The sequence below is a fragment of the Arvicola amphibius genome, chromosome 8, assembly GCF_903992535.2.
Source record: "Arvicola amphibius chromosome 8, mArvAmp1.2, whole genome shotgun sequence".
In the NCBI taxonomy this organism is placed as follows: Eukaryota; Metazoa; Chordata; class Mammalia; order Rodentia; family Cricetidae; genus Arvicola; species Arvicola amphibius.
In genome coordinates, this window is record NC_052054.1 from 95,304,018 (window position 1) to 95,319,312 (window position 15,295).

The 15,295-nt window shown below is 35.6% G+C and overlaps 1 protein-coding gene across 1 annotated transcript in view; it reads left to right on the top strand.

Annotated features, from left to right (window-relative positions):
- LOC119821917 (solute carrier organic anion transporter family member 6A1-like) overlaps positions 1-15,295 on the top strand; it is a 56,620-nt gene that overhangs the window by 8,846 nt on the left and 32,479 nt on the right. Inside the window, exons 4-7 of the mRNA XM_042055619.1 lie at positions 1-82; positions 7,639-7,754; positions 9,996-10,105; positions 14,477-14,621. The exon at positions 1-82 is cut by the window's left edge and continues 15 nt beyond it. Of these exons, the coding sequence (XP_041911553.1) occupies positions 1-82; positions 7,639-7,754; positions 9,996-10,105; positions 14,477-14,621 (453 nt within the window). The remainder of the gene's footprint in view (positions 83-7,638; positions 7,755-9,995; positions 10,106-14,476; positions 14,622-15,295) is intronic.

The window sequence follows — 15,295 nt, forward strand, 5'->3', positions numbered from 1 at the left end:
TACAAGTACTGGGATACGGTCTGGGTTTCATAGTGGGATCACCAAATTTTAAACCTCCAAAGAATCAAGCTTTGAACAGATTGTAAGTCATACTATTTACTTTTCTATTTTGTGTAAATACTATAGAATACTTGAATAGATACCGTGGCCCATAAATAATATATATTTAATTAGTAATATTGTTATAACAATGCATAAGTTGAGTGTGACATGTACATATATGTAAACATAAATACATTTATAGTGTGCATATATATTTTTATTTTTTGAAATATAACTAAAACCATTACTTAAAAGATCAATAACTTTTTATTTTGTTGATAAAAGCATACAATATTCACTCAGTACAGTACCATAGTTATAATTATTTGCATGATATGTAGAAGTTTCCACCTTGCTTAGAGTTTTTAACGTAATATTATAATGATACTCTTCCTCCAGGTCATACTTCTCTCCGATCCTCTCTGTCTCCCTAGCCACCTAATATTATAATCTTTCTCTCTGTCTCTCTCTCTCTGTCTCTCTCTCTCTCTCGTGCATTCAATAAAACAAAAACAAAATATGAAAAAGAAACTACACCCACAAAAATGAAAATCAAAAAAGGAAACAAGCAAAAGACCAGTAAGACAAAAAATGATAAAACAAAACGAGATGAAAAAAAAATAGTTTGCAAAAGACCCATTGAGTTCATGGAGACCAGCTCTGGAACATTGCTGTTATACACAGTGACACTCTACTATAGAAAACTTACTGTTCCTTCACAAATGGGCATCTATTGAAAAGAGTTTCATTGTTAGGACTGGGATCCATTGTCTTTTTCCCCGTCTCAGTAACTGGGACCCCATCTTGGACTAGTGCAGATCTTCTGTGTGTTACTATAGTCTCTGAGTTCATATGTGGATCAGTCCTATCATGTCTGGAAGATGCTATCCTGGAGTCATTTGTCACTTCTGGATTTTACAATCTTTTCACTTCTTCTTCCATCCAGAGCCCCAAGACTTGAGGGGAGGGGTTTGATGAAGACATCCCACTTAGGACTGAGTGCTCCAATGTGTCTCACTCCACATTATCTCATTGTGTCTTTTTGTTAATTACCTTCTACTGCAAGAAAAAGCTTCTCAGATGTGGGTTGAACAAGGCACCATGCTACAGGTATACGAGAAAACTAGTTATTTGATTGCTGTAGTCCTTTAGCAAAATAATAGTATTAGGTTTTCCGCTAGGGCCATGACTTACCTTGTCTCAGGTTCTTGGCCACTTTAGCAGTATCAGATATGGGTTTCATCTTTTGGAGTAGACCTTAAATCCAATAAAAATGTTGTTGCTTTTGTGACACTATTGCACTGATACCACTTGAAGGAAGGGTGCTGTTGAAGGTCACAAGCTTTATAGATTGGTGATATTGATAATTACATTTTTCCTTTGGTAACTTGCAGGATGCCTTCCAGTACCATGAACACTAGACAGTACGGATAATGTCTCTAATTAGGCACTAGTTCAAAATCTCTTTGTTTGATGATATAAGTGTTGTATTAAACAATTGAGTTGTAGAGAGCAACTGATAGCCTTGGTAACAGCTAGTGGTAGATGGGGGTTTCATATCATGCCCTTGATAAATGAATCAGCAATTTACCTTATCCCTGGGACTTGACAGCATAAAATAGCTAGTTGCAGCATTGTCTCCCCCATTTTGTGATTCCAGTTTGATTCCCTTCATATATGTAGATATTTTAGGAAGCTTTTACTGTACCATGTTTCCATATGGGATTTCAAATAGCCTTTTGTGTTAGTCATTCCTCCCTAAAGTCCCTCCTTTATCCTTCTCCCTCATCCTCTTCCTTAATTATTTAATCTTAATCAACCCTCTTCCTTAACCTATGAATTTCTTTCTTGTATCTCCATAAAATTAAGTTGTATTTCCCCTTCCTTTTGATATCGTTTTCTTCCTCTTTGTCCCTCAGTAGGTACTTCTGGTGTTATTTCTATTGTACACAGATATTAAAGGTTTGAGAGCTAACATCCACATATAAGAGAAAATATATAGGACTTGTTTTTGTGTGTGTGTGTGTGTCTGGGTTACCTGACAAAGGATGACTTTCTTCTGGTTCCACCCATCCACCTTCAAACATTGACAATTTCATTTTTAACAAATGAATAATATTCTAATTTTCTGAGTGCCACATTTTTATTGTTTGTTCTTCAGTCGATGGACATCTTGGCCATTTCCAGTTTCTGGCTACTATAAAAACAGCAGCAATGAACATGGATGAGCAAGTGTTACTGCAGAAGTTTTGGGATATATACCCACGAGCGGTGTAATTGAATTTTGAGATATACTGACTCCCAGCTTCCTGAGGAAAACATGACATTGATTTCCATAATGGCTGCACCGGTGTGCACTGTAGTCAGCATCTACTGTCATTTATTTTGTTGATCTTGACAGCCTGACAGGTGTGAGACAAAACTCTCAATGTAGTTCTAATGGGCATTTTCCTGATAAAGTTGTTGAGCATTTCTTTAAGTATTTCTCAACCATTTGTGTTTGGCCTATTGAGACGCCAATAGTTTTATACTTCATTTTTAAATTGGGTTATGTTTCATGTTCTAGTTCTTTATATATTGAAATATTAATATTCTATCAAACATGTAACTGGCAAAAATTTTTACACATTTTTTTGGCTGTTGTTTGGCTTGAATGATTGTATATCCTTTGCCTTTTAGAAGCTTTTTAGCTTCATGAAGTCTCATTTATTAATTGTTGGTTTTGGTGCTTATTAGAGTCCTGTTCAGAAAGTCCTTTCTCATGTTAATGAGCTCAACCTTATTCTCCATGCTCTCTCTCCTCTGTCAGATTCAGCTTATTTGGTCTTAGATTAAGGCCCGTGATTGACTTGAAGTTGAGTTTTATGTAATGTGACAGATAGGGATCTATTTGCATTCTTCTACATGAAACTATACAGTTTGCACTACTGTTTTTGGAGATACTATTCTTTCTGCAGTTTGTATCATTTGGTTTTGAAATAAAAAGCTCTGTGTCTTTATATGTGTAGTCTTCAGTTGATTCTATGGATCAATATGCTGTTTTTAATGCTAATACCGTAGTGTTTTTAGTACTATAGTTCTGTATTAAAAGTCACAATTAGAGATCATGATACCTTCAGCAAAACTTTCATTATTTAGTATTGTTTTAGTGCACGTGTGTGTGTTTGTGTGTGTTTTCATAAGAAGTTGAAGTTTTTACTCAATTATTGTCACAAATTGTGTTGGAATTTTGATGCAGCTTTTGTTGAATCTGCAGTTTGTTTTTGGTAGGATGGCCATTTCCCCTGTATTAACCCTCATGATCCTTGAGCATGGGAGATCTCACACCTTCTGATCTTTTTTAGCATCTTGAAATTTTTTATTACACAAGTTGTTCATTCACTTTGTTAGAATGATCTCAAGATAATTTTGATACTATTGTAAAAGGTGTTTCCATAATTCTTCTCAGTCTTTTCTTTGCATATAAGAAGAATACTGATTCTTGTTTGTCAAATATTTTTATCTGCTACTTTGCTAAACGTGTTTGTTATCAGTAGAAGTTTCCTGTCAGAGTCTTTATGGTATTTTATCCATAAAAACATTTAATTTGCTAATATTGATAATTTGACTTCTTCCTTTCCTGTTTGTGTTACCTTGAATGCCTTTTGTAGTCTTAATATTTTAGCTAAGACTTACTCTACTATAATGAGTAGGTATGAAGGGTTCTTTGTTTACATACCTAATTTTAGTGGAAATGCTTTGAGTTTTTCTCTATTGAGGTTGATGATGGTTGTAGGCTTGACGTCAATTGCTTTGGTTATGTTGAGGTGTGTTCCTCATATCCCTAATCTCTCTAGAAATTGTATCACAAAGTAATGTTGCATTTTGTCAAAGGCAGCTACTGTATCTAGTGAGATGATGATGTGATTTTTGTCTTTCATTCTCTTTATGTGGTAGTCCATGTTTATTGGTTTATTTACATTGAACCATACCTGCATCTCTAGGATGAAGCCTACTTGATCATGGTGAATAATCTTTTCACTGTGCTCTTGTACTTGGTTTGCAAGTATTTCATTAAGAAATTTTGCATTTATGTATCCCTTGTAGTGTTGTAAATCTACATTCCATTAACAGTAGAATCTTGGCAAAAGTGAATCTAAGGGTTGTTCAGCTTTCAAATTGTATAAGTGACTACAAACAAGCTTCTTGGTCAGAATTTCTGAAAAGCTAACAAAAAAGGTAGTAGTATTACTGCTGCAGAACACCCATAGCAGTCTTTCCTTCCCCTTTGCTCCCATCTCATATGCATGACACTGATCTTTGTCTTCTAACCTTCCAGGACCCACTCTGTTTTGTCCCAACCTACACAGTAGTAGGCACTCCCTGCCAAACCAAAGACCAAAAACAAGTAGAATGAAGGTGGTCCCACTATCTATTCCTGATCCTGAAGTGCTATCACCCCAATTTTTCCCTAGCTCTGTAGCTGGAAAACTGTTGAAGCCTCTTTTCTGACCCCATCTCCAGTGGAACACAATGACCAAGCTTTCTTCTCCCAACTCATCCCAGCGCCTCAGAATCCAACATGAATGTGCATTCCTTAGGAATACACTAGCTGATCAAGACAGGAAACCAGTCAATACACCATCATCACATTCTTCAGAAATCCAGAAAGGAAACAGAAACTAAGAAACAAATACCAACCCAACAAAGAAAAATCCAGAAATTGGCACCTAGAATGATAACCTTGCCAAATTAAGACACTAAGATGCAAGCATAAAAACACTATAGAAGTCAGGGCACTATATCTCCACTAGAGTTCAGCTAGTCTCTGAATATTCCACCATGCTGAAGCACAGGGAAAAGACTTTAAAAGCAACTGTTTTACCACAAGAGTCTTAAAGAGGAAATGAATAAATCTTATAAAGAAATCCAGGAAAACACACATACATTGGAGGAATTGAAATTGGAGGAAGACATCTTAAGATCAACTATTTGAATATGATTGAGGTCCTTCAAGAGGAAATGAATGAACACCTAAAAGAAATACAAGAAAGCAGTGTAAAGAAATGAATAAAACTGTTCAAGTCCTGAAACTGGAAAAAGAACCAATAAAGAAAACCCAAACTGAATAGTTCTGGAAATGAATTTTTAGGAATTAAAATAGGAACTACAAAAGGTAAGCATCACCAAAAGCATACAAGACATGGAAGTGGGAATCTGAATAATTGAAGGTATGGTAGAAAAAATGGATACATCAGTCAAAGAAAATGGTAAGTCAAAAAAAACCTTCTGACACAAATCATCCAGGAAGTCTGGCACACTATGAAGAGACCAAACAAGAATAGAATAATAGAAGAATATTAGCTCAAAGGCCCAGAAAATATTTTCAAATAAAATCATAGAAGAAAATTTTCTAACCTAGAAAAAGAGGTAAGGTGCCTATTAAGGTACAAGAAACATACAGAACAACAATTAGATTGGACCAGAAAAAAAGGTGTTCCATCATACAATAATCAAAACACTCAACATACAGAAAAAAATGCTTTTCAGACGACTACTCCTTTCAGCTCTATTGCCTGCACACCAAGATACAGACAGCACCATATCTGCAAGCATACTGTGGTAATGCTCCCTGTTGTATGAAGCTGTGAAGGTAATGCCTAGATTGCCTTGGAGACCTCAAGATGCTAGAGAGTACTGGGATATCTACTGAAGAAAGCTGCCAACAGGACGTGGTCCCAAGAAGATTTAGTATATTGCAGTTAACAGAGCTGGAAGGAGTTGGATATCTGAAGAGTGTTTTGGCATCAGACATGGAGATGCTGAGTTTGGAGTTTGCCCAGATGGTTTTTAGTCTTGCTTTGGCCCAGTATTTCCTCACTATGCTCCCTTCCCTACATTTTGGAATGATAATGTATAATCTGTGCCATTATGTCTTAGAAGCATGTGATCTGTTTTTTTTTATTTTGATTTATAGGAGATTACAGTTAAGAGATTATATGAATCTCAGAAAATACTTTGAACTTTAGAGTTTTAAATAGTTTGATATAGATTATGGGGACTTTTGAAGTTATAGATTATGGGGACTTTTGAAGTTAGACTGAATGCATTTTTGTATCATTTTATTATTATAAGCTTTTGGGGATCAGGAAGCATAATGTGGTTTTTTGAAAGAAAATGGTCCCCTGAAAAGGGTGGCACTATTAGGACCTGTGAGCTTGTTGAAGTAGGTGTGGCCTTGTTGGAGGAAGTGTGTTACTGTGGGGGTGGGTTTTGATGCCTCTTTTGCTGAAACTCATTGTGGCAATCTGTCTACTTGATGTTGTCCACACAGCAACATGTAGCAGGTCCTTCTCCAGCAGGATGTCTGCCTGCAACATGCAATGCTTCCTGCTATTATGATAATGAACTAAGTCTCTGAAAGTGTATGCTCCTATCTCAATTAAGTGCTTTCTTTTTTAAGATTTGCTGTGGTCATGGTGTCTCTGCAGCAATAGAAGCTCCAACTGCGACAGTCCATTTTCACACTATTAATTCTTCTAAATCATGTATATGAATGTCAATCCAACTATTACTACTTCCTTTTACTGTCTTCTCCAGTTCTTGGTGGTATTTGACCTTCTAGAGTTTTGTGTACTTCACCTTTACCTTCATTAATTTTTCCCTAGGTGTGTTATGTTTTGGTGCAGCTGTGAATATGCTTATTTTCCTGATTTCTCTCTGTATGCTTCTTTTTGGTTCTAGAAAAGTAGAGAGGAAGGTGTTGAATCCTTTAAAAATTAACTTATGGACTGTTAGCGACTGTGTGGGTACTCGAATCCAAACCATGTTCCTTGCAATGATATTCAGTGCTTCCAATTTCTGTCTATGTCATCTTTGTAGTTTCTGGCTAAGATTTTCCATGGGTGTGAAGCTGAAAATATTAGTAATAGTGTATTCACGGATTTCTGTAGATTTTATCCCTAAATGTTTGAAAAAAAAACCAGACAAACAAAAACCTTGAATAAACTTTGAAAACTATTCTAGGTGGTCTCAGCATTGATTAAAGACTAGGGATGTTGATATTTCATGCTTACTCTGTGAAACAAAAATTTAACAAATGCCAGCACAGGGTCTTTCATATTCTGTCTCTGCCTTGCCGGATGCTAAACTCTGAGATTAGCAAAAGACCACAGAACTATCAAATACACTTAACAAAAGAGACCTGAAGGAAGGGATTTCAGATGATATGTGACCCTAAGGGTCAGGTTCCATGTACAAGAGAAGCTGCCTCAGAGATCGAGGTGAAAGGTTTAAAGGAGCAGGATAAAGAGGGAAGACTTGGTTTTCCAGTGGCACAGCTGTTAATGGAGATCATTTTGAATCGGTACACACAGGAACTTCTGCCACCTGAGGAGTGTCACTGAAAAGGAAGGTGGGAAAGTTAGGCACTGAGAAGATCAAAAAGCAAACCCCACAACTGAACATCAGCCACTGACACTTACAAACAAAAGCCAAAAATTAATAGTGAGAAATTAGAAATTAATGCAAATTAACAGAAAATTCTCTCTCACCACTAATTATGATTTGAATTTTAAATGTCCCTAATTTAAACTTTCCAATTTTTCTTTATTCAAGGATAAATCTCTCGTCTCTATGGCAGCAGATCAATTGGTGGGCTGGTTTTGTTAGTGCCACTCTGCTTGTGTGGGTCACCTTAATCCCATTACTATGTTTTCCATCGAGTTTACCTGGTGAGTATAAAAACATAATTACTTACTTAGAGTAATCCATGCCCTCAGCTCCCACTCTCAAAGCATAGATAAATTATATTTCCTTATAAATATGACTCTCCTGCAGGTATTACGCTGTGATAAATAGTATCATAGTGTTGTAGTTCTTGTTTTCTTTTTACCCAATCAAGCAATAGGGCATCCAAATATTACATTCATACACTACAAATTCACTAGTGTATATTTGTATCACTCATTATTTCCTTTTAATAATAGTCTTTTGCTTAAAGTGCACAATTGTCTTTAAAAATGAACCACACGGACTCTATTTACCTGGTGTTTTAGTCAGGATTCTCTAAAGTAACAGAGTTTATAGAATGAATCTCTCTCTACATACAGAAAGGGGGTTTATTAGAATGACTTACAGTCTGTGGGCCATTTAATCCAACAATGACTATTTGTAAACAGAAGGCCCAAAAAATCCTCTAGTTTTTCTGCCCATAAGGATGGGGTGTGTTAGCAGGTCTTCACTATACATTGAAATCCTGAAGAAGTAGGTTCAAATGAAGTGAAGGAATGAATGGACTTTGTAGTAGCAGGCAGTAAGAACATGCAGGCAAAGAGCAAAAGGGACTTAACGGAAGTCTGAGCTTTTAGTTATTACAAAAAAAAAGGAATGAAAATTAAAATATTCCTAGACATTTGAGATGAAACTGGAACAACTCTGAAAAGGAAAGCTCATCACTCTCAGAACACATGCCCAAAACTCAGAGTCACTTCTTTAAAAAATGCAAATGACAATAAACATTTGAAAAATGTTCAACATCTTTTTTCATTGGGGAAATGCACTGAAATTTCACCTTGACTTGGTTAAAATAGCTGTCATCAGGAGAATAAAGGCTAGTGAGGATGGGGTAGGTAAGAAAAAAAACGACTCCCCACTGGCGGGAATATGTAGTTGTACAGGTACTCTGAAGGTTCCTCGAAAGAAAAATAAATATTCTGAAATAAGGGGCTGGTAAGATGTCTTTGCAGTTAGGAAAGCATACCACTCTTATAGAGGACCTGAATTTGGTCACAACTGTCTGTACCTCTGGGCTTTAAAAGCAATTTTTTGTGCACACACACATGTACACACAGACACATGCCCCCCCCCCACATACATCTACACATAAGTAAAAATCTTTTTCAAAAATTTAAATAAATCTACCATATGACCTATTCATACCACTCTTTGTTATGTTTACACGAAGGACTCTATCAAAGAAATAGCGCTGTGTCTTTGCTCATTGCCTCGCTATTTTACAATAGCTAGAAAATCAAACCAATTTAGGTGTTCATTTACAGGATAATGGGCAAAAAAATGCAGTGCCTATATGTTGGGAGCACAAAGGTCCTTACATCCACAGATCTCCAGAGAAACTAGGAATGTTAAGCACACAGGATTGCCCTATCAAAGGAAAGGACATAGAATCCATTCTTGCATCCAGAAAGCTGGGGATTGGAGGTTATTAACATCCTAGTCATCTGTGTTATCTCTTTTGCCAGGCCACTCCACCAAGATAGCTAGTAATCTAAATGACCCTTCCATTACCTGTATAGTCAGGCAATCTCTCAAACTCTTACAACCAGGGCTTGAGATACCTAATAGTCTAAATGACCTTTATATGTAAGACATGAAGGGTGAAAAGGGACTGTATAAGAAGAAAAGATGAAGCTGGGAGAGGATAGTGAGTAAGAATATTTCAAGACCAAAAAAGTGTAATGATATGTGGATGGGAAAGAAACTATTATAGTTATGTTTATTACTACTATTACTACTATTAAATTATTACTGTGTATTATTACAAAAAGTTCTTACTTCTTAGTGTTCTTTATTACCACAAAATATGCTTTGATATAAAAAGGTGGTTTTTTTGAAGGGTTTTTTTTAGGGCTGGGTCATCAAATATTAATAATTTATTGAATGTGACTATCGAATTCTACATTAAATTAAGAATCAGTTAATTTTAGGAAGCACCCTTTCAGCAGTTAAGAGAAATACATAGTGATCAACTGCAGGGTTGGGCAGTGCAGATGTGAGAAATTTTCATTATCAAATAAGTGACTTTGCAAAGAACTACTGTAGATTAATTTGCATTCTAAGTTATACATTGGTTTTAATCTGTTTTAAAATAACTCACTTGCCTTTCCATGACAAACTGGGATTATTATGTCTTCTTACTTGCTTCAACATAAGATTGTTTCACTTGTGACCTATAGGTGCAAATAAGATAAGACTTCAAAAAGAAAAAGAATCTTCCACCGTTGACAAGAACCTTAAATATAAGAAATTTGGACCTCGTTTGAAGGATTTGGTTGATGCTCTTCAGGTAAAGTAAAATACTTCTGTTATGTTAGCCAGTTATGTTGGCCTGTTTAATTTTCATATAGATTTAAGAAAATGGCAAAGTGTTTAATAAATTTGTATGAACGTTTTGGAGTCTCTTAATTAAATTTCTCATTTCCCTTGTGATGGAAAGAAAGAACACTTTATTATTTATCATTACTAGAAATCTGCCTATTTCCAGAGACTGCTGGTGCCCAACTTTGATTTTGATTTATTTTTCATTGTTTTTTAAATATTTTTTGTTTATATTTTCTGGAGAGGTAGATATGATATTTAACAAGATAACATAAATTTGAAGAAGTTGTGTCTATACATATTCCTTCCCAACACATAAAAATTACAATATTGAGTACAAAATCTTTTCTTTTTATAGACACCATAGCAGCAGATACCACGGTGAAGAGAAAGCCCTTTCCAATAATCTAGTCCTACTTTGAATGTTTATTTTTCTACTTAAAACTTACTTTCTGGCATATAAATTGCACTGTTGTAATTGTCACATATAGTTCTTATTCATTTTTAGTGAATTTTTCACTCTGGATATACTGCAAAAGTCTTCCAAATGCCATCATCTGATTTTTCCTATCTTACTTTACATTTGTATCACTATCTTCCCAATTTTCAGTTATTTTTTCTTTGGTGGAGATATTGTTTCATTACTCATTGACCCACTCAAAACAATCTATTCCTTTTTAAAAATATTTTTATTTTGAAATTAAAATATAATAAGACTTCCTCTTTCTCCTTCCTTCCTTTTTCCCTTCCCATGCACTCCCCTGTCCCTGCTCTCTCTTAACTATAAAGAAAGAACTACAGGCAATTAAAAAACATTGAGAGCAAGAGAAATAGCTTCCACCAGGGAAGAGAGCCCAATTTCCTTGAAAGCATTTGTTAGCTGTTTGTGCTTCCTTTTTAAAGGACTCTCAGTACAACTCCTTAGGCAGTTTGTTATTTGTGTTGTTTGCTTTCTTTAGATTTAGTTTTTTTTCTTTGTTTAGTCTAGTCTTCTATTACACACAGATAAGGAAAAGGCTTTTTTTCCATTTAGCAGGCTACCTACTGATTCTCTTATGGGTCTCCTTTGCAGAAAAGAACTGTTTTGACCTCATGCAACCCCACATGATTTCCCCAGTCACTAAGATCATGTTTAGAAATTCCTTTACTTATCTTTAACTGTATTCTTAACTGTAGTAGGAGGAACGGGTTGCATCCTGCTGCCCGGCTAGCTTAACCCCTGAAATAACCACACAGAAATTGTATTAATTAAATTACTGCCTGGTTAGTTATTTCTAGCCTCTTAGTGGCTGGCTCCCACATCTTGATTAACCCTTTCTGATACATCTGTGTATCACCACCTGACTGTGCCTTAGCGGCAAGATTCTAACCTACGTCCATCTCAGGCCAGAGATTCATGGTGTCTGCCTCACTTCCCTTCTTCCCAGCATTCTGTTCTGTCTTCGCTACCTACCTGAGTTCCACCCTATCAACTAGGCCAAGGCAGTTTCTTTAATGACCAATTGTAGAAGGAGTGGAGGGCTGCATTCCCACCTGGCTCCTGAACAGCTGGCTACCTTATGCCCCAAAATAATTACACGGAAACTGTATTCATTTAAACACTGCCTGGCCCATTAGTTTCAGCCTCTTATTGGCTAATTCTCATATCTTGCTTTAACCCATATTTAGTAATCTGTGAAGCACCACGAGGTGGTGGCTTACCAGGAGAGATCTTAACCTGCGTCTGTCTCGGAGAAGAGAGGCATGGCGACTGCCTGAGGCATCTGCCTGACTCTGCTTTCTTTCTCCCACAGTTCTGTTCAGTCTACTCTGCCTACCTAATTTTCTGTCTTAAAAGGGCCAAGGCAGTTTTTTTATTAACCAATGAAACTAACACATAGACAGATGACCCTCCTCCATCAACCAATGAAACCAACACAAATACAGAAGAACCTCCTACACCACCCAAGTTTATCCTCTACTTGTTTCAGAGTTAAAATTCTAATATTGGGTTCTCAGATCCATTTAAAACTGATTTTCTGTGCAGGGTGAGAGATAAGGATCAAAGTCTGATTCTAGTCCCCATGTATGTCTAGTTTTGAAGCATCGTTTATGGAAGAGGCTTCTTTATCAAAACTCAGATGGCTGTAGTTGAATGGAGTTATGTCTGGATCTTATAATCTATTTTTAAGTATTTTTGTTTCAGTACCTTGTTCCTTTATTATTATGGTTCTGTAGTCTAACTCGAAATTATGGACTGTGATACCTCTGCCAGTATTCTTATTGTCCATGATGGTTTTGACTCTCCTTGGTCTTATTTTTTATTCACTTGAAATATAAGTATTTTAGTTTTGGTAAAGAAGTGAGGAATTTTTTTTTATTTTTAGATTAGATTGACTTTGTAGAGGTAGATATGAATTGGTTAAATTTTTTTAAAGCTAAGTGGATATGCTATGTAAGGTAAGATTCGTTTTCACTAAGCTCTTATTCTCAAAGTTCTACTTTTTATTAAATCATGAATTCATTTTAGTAATTCATTATATTTCAACAAGACTTTCACTTTATTTTAAAGTTGCATTGTACTGCTCAGTCTACTCTTGAACATTTGAGATTTCTCCAGCCGTTGAAGTTCTGGAGTTTCTGGTAGGCAGAACCATACCTAGCCTACTTATTTCTATGTAAATACTGTTTGCACATATTTTAACAATGCAGGAGCTAAACTACAATACAACATTGTTAAAGGTTAAGCTAAAACTGTTACCAATACTTTGGAAATTTTAAAAATGAGCATGTGAACATCCATATGTAGAAGAACCTGTCTCTTCAGCATATACATTTTGATTCTTTATCAAAAATCAGCAAGCTATAGATGACTGATAATTTTGGATAGGCTTCATAGTTTTATCCTGGGCTTACTGGGCTCTGTATCTTCCTTTCTGTCTTTGTCCTGCTGATTTGTCTACTGTGGCTCTGTAGTATGTATTGATATCAGGTATAATGACACCTCCAGCTTTGCTGTGTTAGATTAATTCAACATAATGAGACCTTTTTTCCCTCCCTTATGAATTCCAACATTGTTTTCAATAGTTCTGAAATAGCATCACTAGTGTTGTGGTTGAGGTTGCATGGAATATATAGTTCACTTTTTCATTTGCCAGTATTCTTTCTATTATGATCAAGTATGATCTTTTCATTTGTTATATCTACTTCAATTTCTTTTATCACTGATTTACAATTTCCATTATAGAGGGGCTTCATTTACAAGGTTCATTTCTGGGCATTTTTGACAGTTATTTTGATTGTGAATGCTTCCATTTCTTTCTCAGAAAGCTGATTTGAGTATTTCAATGCTATTTGACTTTATAGTTTGGCTTTGTTTTGGTTTGTTTTGCTGCAAATTCTTGTACCAAAGTATCAGTTTTAATATTGCTTTAGTATTGACTTCAGGTTTTTCTGTACATGAAAACATAATCTTTAAACAGATTTGACCCTGTGCCTTGCCACTTGCATACATTTTATCTAAATCTAAAATTGGATTATAGACTAAATCATAATCACGAAATTATAAATAACTCAGAAACTCATTCAAAAGCTATACATAAAAATTTCATGAAGAAAATTGAACTTAACATATTTGTATTGGTACACACTTGGGTAAATTGACAGATGTGTAATGCCCATTCATAAAGTAGCTATGGCCATTTAAAAGCAACTTAGTCAACTAATTATAAATTCAATACAGTGATAATCACAGGGCATGGGTTTTTATTTTAAGTAATAACAATTTTTCTAGAGTTTATATGGCAAAATATAGGTACAAATATAGGTAAAACAAACAACATTGATCTAGTAACAATAAGACACACTAAAAGACCAGAGTAGCAAGAACAGTATATCTATAGACTAGTATATCTCACAATTTCTTTTGTGTTTTTTCTTTTCTTTCTTTTTGTGAAAAGAAAGAAAAGAAATATGGATAGTACCTGAGGAATGACACCTGAAGTCTTGTGGACTACACATACATGGGCACATATTTGCATGTGAATCTGAACATGAATTAACATCTGCATACATGCAAATACACAAAACCTGTGTTTCTTCATATAGTTTAGAGTTCACTCAGAGTGTGTGTGTGTGTGTGTGTGTGTGTGTGTGTGCGCGTGTGTGTATGTGTGTGCATGATACTGGGTAGTTGAAGATGACATATGTATTTGGTCCTGATGTGTCTGCCTAGAAAATCATATAGTTTTGCTTGGATAATTATTTGCATTTAGTTGAGACTATAGAGAACCAGTCCTGCAGATGGATGACTATCATGTGATGAGATGGAATCAATGTGATATGATCTGTTCTGTTTCAGTGTCTGTTGAAGAGCCCTCTGTTTATATGTCATGCAATGTGCAAAGCCACGGAGTCCCTGGCTTATATTGGAGCCGCAGAATTCTTGCCCAAATATTTAGAAAATCAGTTTTTGTTAATGCCCTCAAGGGCCACTCTGCTCACAGGTAGATATTTCTTCTTACTGAGAAGATTTCAAATTTTTCATGATGTGTAAATTTGTGTGTTGTATATACATAAGGAATGTGTCATGTAAGCAAAAAACACGATGTGTAGTGTACTTGAATGTGATTTGCTAAAGAACATTCCAATGTTACCTCCATATTTTTAATACACAAAACTTCACTATTCTGCCTATATTGCTCACTATCTTCCTGCCTCCCGTCTACATACCTGACGATGTCCTTTCCCCTCCCCTTTAGGAAACCAGTCCACTCAAGTCACAGTGTGTCCTTCCTTTCTGTGCTTCTACTCCTTTTTGCCTATGTGTCTGTACTCAAAGTTTTTTTAAAATATTCATATGAGCTCCCACTAATTATTCTATTTCTTTCACCAGAAATTGTGTATTTCAGATTAACATTGATTTAAACTTAATGCATTGTAATTATTCTGTAGTACTCTTTTTTACCTCACTGCCAAGCAATGCCACTCTTTATATACATGCAATTGTATATCCATTATTATATTAAGAGATACAATATTAGATTTGTCTTAATTGGATCTCTGAATCTGCTTCCATTAGTTACTGGATGGAGGGACTATGATGACAATTACAGTAGTCATGAATCTGATTATAGGGGAAGACCAGTTTAGGCACCCTCTCCACTATTGCTAGGACTCT